The 7661-nt window shown below is 48.8% G+C and overlaps 1 protein-coding gene across 1 annotated transcript in view; it reads right to left on the bottom strand.

Annotated features, from left to right (window-relative positions):
- Positions 1 to 1739: 1739 nt before the first annotated feature.
- Positions 1740 to 7661, bottom strand: part of LOC308175175 (serine/threonine-protein kinase 32A-like) — a gene marked incomplete at both ends in the record, with an annotated part of 10464 nt that continues 4542 nt past the window's right edge. The window contains one exon of the mRNA XM_080550888.1: positions 1740 to 1808. Coding sequence (XP_080407014.1) covers positions 1740 to 1808 — 69 coding nt within the window. The remainder of the gene's footprint in view (positions 1809 to 7661) is intronic.

Below are 7661 nucleotides of genomic sequence, written 5' to 3'. Positions count from 1 at the left end.
TTTGCTCAATGCATTTATGAATGAATGGACTTTATTGTCATTGCTACAGTACAGGTACCAAACAACGAAATTTAGGAGGGGTGGCTCCCCTGGTGTTAGGAAAGGGAAAAAAAAAACTTTTAGAAAAAGAAAAAATCACAAGAAGGTAAGGAGCTGGTTTACATAAATAAAGGCTATGTACACAATCCACTGTACTATACTGTACAGATAGACGACTAGGGTTGTCATATTGCACAATAGTATTTTTTCACGTTATTTAAAGTGTCACAGTTTGCAGGCTTGAAATGTACATGTTTGTGCCTCAGCACTACTAAAAATTACAGAGATTGTCAATGGGACTATAGTCGTTAGGTGAGAGGGCTGTGGAGATTTGAGTGTCATCCGTATAGTTGTGGTAGGAAGTTTTGTTGTTTTGTTCTTTTTATGCCAATGGAAGCATGTAGAGATTGAATAGAAGGGGGCCAAGGATTGACCCTTGTCATTTTAATTTTGTCGGACACAAAGTTGCCAATGGAGACATAGTAGCTTCTGTCCTGTAGGTAGGATCTAGAGGTCAGAGGTCACCCTGGAGACATAGTAGCTTCTGTCCTGTAGGGTTAGGGTTAGGCTCTAGAGGTCAGAGGTCATAGTAGCTTCTGTCCTGTAGGGTTAGGGTTAGGCTCTAGAGGTCAGAGGTCATAGTAGCTTCTGTCCTGTAGGGTTAGGGTTAGGCTCTAGAGGTCAGAGGTCATAGTAGCTTCTGTCCTGTAGGGTTAGGGTTAGGCTCTAGAGGTCACAGGTCATAGTAGCTTCTGTCCTGTAGGGTTAGGGTTAGGGTTAGGGTCTAGAGGTCAGAGGTCATAGTAGCTTCTGTCCTGTAGGGTTAGGGTTAGGCTCTAGAGGTCAGAGGTCATAGTAGCTTCTGTCCTGTAGGGTTAGGGTTAGGGTTAGGGTCTAGAGGTCAGAGGTCATAGTAGCTTCTGTCCTGTAGGGTTAGGGTTAGGCTCTAGAGGTCAGAGGTCATAGTAGCTTCTGTCCTGTAGGGTTAGGGTTAGGCTCTAGAGGTCAGAGGTCATAGTAGCTTCTGTCCTGTAGGGTTAGGGTTAGGGTCTAGAGGTCAGAGGTCATAGTAGCTTCTGTCCTGTAGGGTTAGGGTTAGGCTCTAGAGGTCAGAGGTCATAGTAGCTTCTGTCCTGTAGGGTTAGGGTTAGGCTCTAGAGGTCAGAGGTCATAGTAGCTTCTGTCCTGTAGGGTTAGGGTTAGGCTCTAGAGGTCACAGGTCATAGTAGCTTCTGTCCTGTAGGGTTAGGGTTAGGGTTAGGGTCTAGAGGTCAGAGGTCATAGTAGCTTCTGTCCTGTAGGGTTAGGGTTAGGCTCTAGAGGTCAGAGGTCATAGTAGCTTCTGTCCTGTAGGGTTAGGGTTAGGGTTAGGGTCTAGAGGTCAGAGGTCATAGTAGCTTCTGTCCTGTAGGGTTAGGGTTAGGCTCTAGAGGTCAGAGGTCATAGTAGCTTCTGTCCTGTAGGGTTAGGGTTAGGCTCTAGAGGTCAGAGGTCATAGTAGCTTCTGTCCTGTAGGGTTAGGGTTAGGGTCTAGAGGTCAGAGGTCATAGTAGCTTCTGTCCTGTAGGGTTAGGGTTAGGCTCTAGAGGTCAGAGGTCATAGTAGCTTCTGTCCTGTAGGGTTAGGGTTAGGGTTAGGCTCTAGAGGTCAGAGGTCATAGTAGCTTCTGTCCTGTAGGGTTAGGCTCTAGAGGTCAGAGGTCACCTCTCTCTGTTGAAGATGATGAAGTCTCTCTGGACGTGTTCCAGCCGCTGCTGGAGCTGTCCGTTCTGAGGAGACACACACACACACACACACACATGAGAACACACACACACACACACATGAGGACACACACACACATGAGAACACACACACATACACACACACATGAGAACACACACACACACACACATGAGAACACACACACACACACACATGAGAACACACACACACACACATGAGGGGACACACACACACACATACACACACATGAGGACACACACACATGAGAACACACACACACAAAGACACAGAAAAAGAGAGAGAGACAGACAGAGAGAGAGACAGACAGAAAGACAGAGAGACAGAGAGACAGAGAGAGACAGAGAGAGAGACAGAGAGAGAGAGAGAGAGAGACAGAGAGACAGAGAGAGACAGAGAGACAGAGAGAGACACAGAGAGACAGAGAGAGACAGAGAGACAGAGAGAGAGAGACAGAGAGTGACAGAGAGACAGAGAGAGAGACAGAGAGACAGAGAGAGACAGAGAGAGAGACATAGAGAGACAGAGAGAGACAGAGAGACAGAGAGAGAGAGACAGAGAGAGACAGAGAGACAGAGAGAGAGACAGAGAGACAGAGAGAGACAGAGAGACAGAGAGAGAGACATAGAGAGACAGAGAGACAGAGAGAGAGAGACAGAGAGAGACAGAGAGAGAGAGAGAGAGAGAGAGAGAGAGAGAGAGAGAGAGAGAGAGAGAGAGGAAGGTAAGGTCAGATGCTGGTCTAGAAAAGTGTGTTGACCCCCTTTGCAGAGCTGTCAATATGCCAGGAAGTGAGTGTGTGTGTGTGTGTGTGTGTGTGTGTGTGTGTGTGAGAGTGTGTGTGTGTGTGTGTGTGTGAGAGTGTGAGGGGGTACAGGTGCTGTCACAGCGGGGAGAGAGAGATCTGATGAGGTGATGACACCTGAGAACACACACACACACTCTACACACACTCTACACACACCTATGCAGACCATGGACACACACACACACACACACACAAGCTGAACAAAAGCTTCTTTGTCTGCACTGGCCCAAATATTTCTTCTCCGATTTCCTTCCTCATTCCCCGCCCCCCCATACACACACACACACACACACACACACACACACACACACACACACACACACACACAAACACACACACACAGACACACACACACACACACACATACACACAGACACACACACACACACACACACACACTAACTCTAACTCTAACTCTAACTCTAACTCTAACTCTAACTCTAACTCTATCTCTAACTCTATAGACTCTATCTCTATCTCTAACTCTAACTCTATCTCTATCTCTATCTCTATCTCTATCTCTGGATTCTTAATAGGACTAGATGTTAAAATCCCTAAATAATTAGCACAACAATTGACTGAGTGGAGTTGGAGATGTCCTCTTGGGTGGAGTGGAATTTGGCAATGATCATGTGGTGCCACCAGTACGACACATCTTCAGTTGTGGTCCCCGACCTCATTGGGTGTTTTGGCCATTTATCACAAGACACCCTCTGCCGAGGTTGGCCCACCACAGGCTGATCAGGCCTGGGTGTGTGTCGCACGGTGGCACCACGTGGTCATTTGGGAGCCCATGTTGGGTCCCTACGTTTCAGCCACAGCCAGTGACTGCTCCGTTCTGCTGCAGTGGACAGTTCTTTAATTGCCTTCCGTTGGGCCTGTCCTCTGATCCCTACTGCCCTCAGGAGCCTTGTGGTGGAGCTGGCTACAAAGCCTCTGCAGCCCACCTCCACTGGCCACACCTTCACGTTCCAGCCCCGCCCCTCTGCTTCGACTGCTAAGTTGGCATACCGCAGCCTCTTCCGTTCGAATGCCTCATCGATGGCCTCCTCCCATGGGACCGTCAGTTCTACGATGAAGACACGCCGGCAGGACTTGGACCAGAGGACTAGGTCTGGGCGCAGGTTGGTCGCTGCAATTTCGGGTGGGAAGGTGAGCCTCTGGCTGAGGTCTACCCGCATTTCCCAATCCCGGGCTGCGTTCAGTGGGCCTGAGTCTGGAGGTGATGGCTTGGTCCGCTGTTTCTCCCCTTCCCGGATGAAGATTGTTTTCCGTGGAAAGGTAGTCTGGGCATTTAGAGGCATGGCGTTGGTGGTTACCCTCTTGTGCTCAAGTTCGGCAGCCAAGCACTTTAGCACTTGGTTGTGGCGCCAGGTGTATCTTCCTTGAGTTAGACTGGTCTTGCAACCCACCAAGATGTGTTTGAGGCTTGCTGGGGCTGCACACTGGAGACAGGCTGGGTCCTCTCCATACCAGAGATGTAGGTTGGTAGGAGAGGGCAGGACATCATATGTGGCTCTGATGATGAAACTTAGCCTATTAGACTCCATGCTCCACAGCTCGTTCTATGTGATTTTCCTCCTCTCCACGCTCTCCCACTTCATCCAGCGGCCTTGCTGGGCTTGGGAGACTGCCTTGGCGCACCTGGCTGCTTCCTCCTGGTGGCGCACCTCCTCAACCACCATCTTCCGCCGTTCGGTTGGAGTAGCCTTTTGCCATGTGGGTGTTGTTGTTTCCAAACCAAGGCCCCCTCTGCCATGTTGGACATGCCCCACTATATCCCGGTGTCTGAGGGCGGTCTTTGCCACCGCAACTGCTGCAGATGGCTTCCATTTCCTCCCCGTTGCTAGGATCGGAGCAGCACCTCTGACAAATGGATCCCGGGATTCTGTGAGAGTCATTTCCAGCCTTGATTTGGCACATTTGTACTCCTCCACCAGGCTTGAGATTGGTAGGGAGAGGGCTCCGTTGCCATACAGGCCTATGTTGCTAAGGCCTCTCGGCAGTCCAAGCCACTTCCTCACTTGTGCATTCACCAGTCTCTCCAGCCGGTTGGCATGGGATAGTGTGACCTCGTAGATGGAAATTGGCCACATGAGACGGGGCAGCAGCCCAAACTGAAAGCACCACAGCTTCAGCTTCCCAGGGAGAGCAGTGTTGTTGATCTGCTTGAGGCCACTGATTGTATCCTGCCTGAGTTGTTCCACCTGCTTCGAGTCTTTGAGTTCTGCGCTATACCAGCGGCCAAGGCTTTTGATAGGCTTCTCCAGAACTGTTGGTATTGGCTCGTTGTTGACGTGGAACCTCTCATTGGCGAGCTTGCCTTTGACAATGGAGATACTGCGGGACTTGCTGGGTTTAATCTCCATTCGTGCCCATTTGATGTTTCCCTGGAGTTTATCCAGCAGGCGTTTGGTGCATGCGTTTGTTGTTGTTATTGTCGTCATGTCATCCATGTACGCCCTGATTGGAGGAAGACGCAGCCCGCTCTTCAACCGTTCCCCTCCAACGACCCATCGGGATGCTCGAATAATGAGCTCCATTGCCATGGTAAACGCCAGTGGAGAGATGGTGCAGCCCGCCATTATGCCTATCTCGAGGTGCTGCCATGCAGTTGTACTGGCTTGTGCTGTAACACAAAACTGGAGGTCCTGGAAGTAGGCTTTGACCAGCCTTGTGATGCCCTCTGGGACTTGGAAGAAGTTGAACGCTGTCCACAAAATCTCATGAGGCACTGACCCGAAGGCATTGGCAAGATCTAAGAAAACCACATGCAGGTCTTTCTTCTCCTTCTTGGCCGTTTGTACCTGGTGCCAGATAACATTTGTGTGTTCCAGGCATTCTGAGAATCCACTTATCCCTGCCTTCTGCACTGAGGTGTCGACAAAGTTGTTCTTCTGCAAGAATACTGAGAGCCTCTGGGCCACAACACTGAAGAAAATCTTTCCTTCCACATTCAGTAGACTGATCTGGCGGAACTGGTCGATGGTTGAGGAATTCTTCTCTTTGGGAATCAGGATCCCTCCTGCCCTTCGCCATGCCTTTGGTATGATTCCCTTTTCCCATGCCACTTTCATTAGCTTCCAGAGGTATTTCAAGACGCCTGGACTGTTCTTATATAGCCTGTATGGAACGCCGTTGGGCCCAGGGGCTGAGGCTGTTCTTGCCCGTTTTACTGTGCTCTCAACTTCGCTCCATGTAGGGGGCCTTGTTTCCATCTGGTGCTCAGGTGGTTGGAATGGTGGCATGTCATCCGGAATGCTGGCTGGCACATGCCTCTGGTTGTCGGAGTAGGTCTTCCTCAGGTGCTCCTCTAGTTCCCTTATGGGTACTTTGAGGGTACCTGTTTTCTCCTTGACAAAGAGGTCTTTGACGAACTTGTAGGGATCTCTGTAGAAGGCAGTCCTCGTTCGCTCTTTCTTCTTGTGTTGCTTTCTCAAGCATTCTGCTCTTCGCAGTGTTGCAAGACGCTGCTTGATGTCGGCCTGTAGTGCCTCAAGTCCTTTCCTTTCCACTTCTGTGGCCTTCTTCCACTGTTTTCTCAGGCACCTTCTTTCTTTCACAAGTCTTTCAATCTCTTGTTGTCTCCTGGACTTGAGATGGGCTGATGGTTCCTTCTGTGTCCCATGGTTCTTACTTTTCACCCCAAATCTCTCTGCTCCATAGCTGTAAATTATCTCTCCAATCTTGTCCAGCTTTCTTTCCACGCCCCCTTTCAGACCTTCTAGAAGATGGACAAGGTCTGTGTCAGTGTTTTCCCACTCCTTTTTCTGGCAGGCTTTAGGCCACAAGATTTTAGGCTTCCGTCCATTCATCTTCCTCTCTACTGCTGTCTGTGGCTGGATAGGCTCTGGACTCATGTCCGTTGATGGATCTGTGCTTGGTTGAGCTTCGTCTGGGGTTCTGATACCCTGTGGACTGTGGTGAATATCCTGCCACTGGGCTTCACTCGACTGATTTGCCCTACCTCTGAGGAAGTAGTGGTCAATGCGAGGCACCTCGCTAAGCTCTCTTAGGCACTTTTTCCTGCCCTGGTGGATCTTGAGACCCTTCTCTGATGTTATCTTTTTCCAGCCACAGATGCAGCTTTGTAGCTTGTGTCCTGCCAGTGTTGTTACTCCGTCAACTACCGTGCTGATCATTTGATTCGTTGTCATTTCCGTTCCAGGGTCTGTTACCGTGTGATCCGCCGATGAGTCATCTTCCGCCCCCGCTCTCGCAGACTCTAGGGGTGTTTTTCCTTTTGAACTTTTCGTAGCCATAGTTGGGTGGAACCAAGTCACTGTGTAGTGAAAGGCTCCTGCCAACACGGGTAGCTAACCCATGCCAGCCCCGTTGGGGTCTGTTCCCTCCTGTCAGCTGTCTCTTCAAGCCGTCACCAGGTCTTTCCCAGGTTGTCAGCTGCCCTTTCGCAGCGGTCACTGGTTTTGACACCAGACATCAGGATTCTTAATAGGACTAGATCTATCTCTATAGACTCTATCTCTATCTCTATCTCTATCTCTATCTCTATCTCTATCACTATCTCTATCTCTATCTCTATCTCTATCTCTATCTAACTCTATCACTATCACTATCTCTATCTCTATCTCTATCTCTATCACTATCTCTATCACTATCACTATCACTATCTCTATCACTATCTCTATCTCTATCTCTATCACTATCACTATCTCTATCTCTATCTCTATCTCTATCTCTATCTCTATCTCTATCTCTATCTCTATCTCTATCTCTATCTCTATCTCTATCTCTATCACTATCTCTCTCTCTCTCTATCTCTATCTCTATCTCTATCTCTATCTCTATCTCTATCTCTATCTCTATCTCTATCACTATCTCTATCTCTATCACTATCTCTATCACTATCTCTATCTCTATCTCTATCACTATCTCTATCTCTATCTCTATCTCTATCTCTATCTCTATCACTATCTCTATCTCTATCTCTATCTCTATCTCTATCTCTATCACTATCTCTATCTCTATCTCTATCACTATCTCTATCTCTATCTCTATCTCTATCTCTATCTCTATCACTATCTCTATCTCTATCTCTATCACTATCTCT

The sequence above is a fragment of the Nansenia antarctica genome (assembly GCF_963989245.1).
Source record: "Nansenia antarctica genome assembly, contig: SCAFFOLD_702, whole genome shotgun sequence".
Classification (NCBI taxonomy): Eukaryota; Metazoa; Chordata; class Actinopteri; order Argentiniformes; family Microstomatidae; genus Nansenia; species Nansenia antarctica.
The sequence above is the reverse complement of the archived record's forward strand: the minus strand, read 5'-3'. Positions and strand labels throughout refer to the sequence as shown.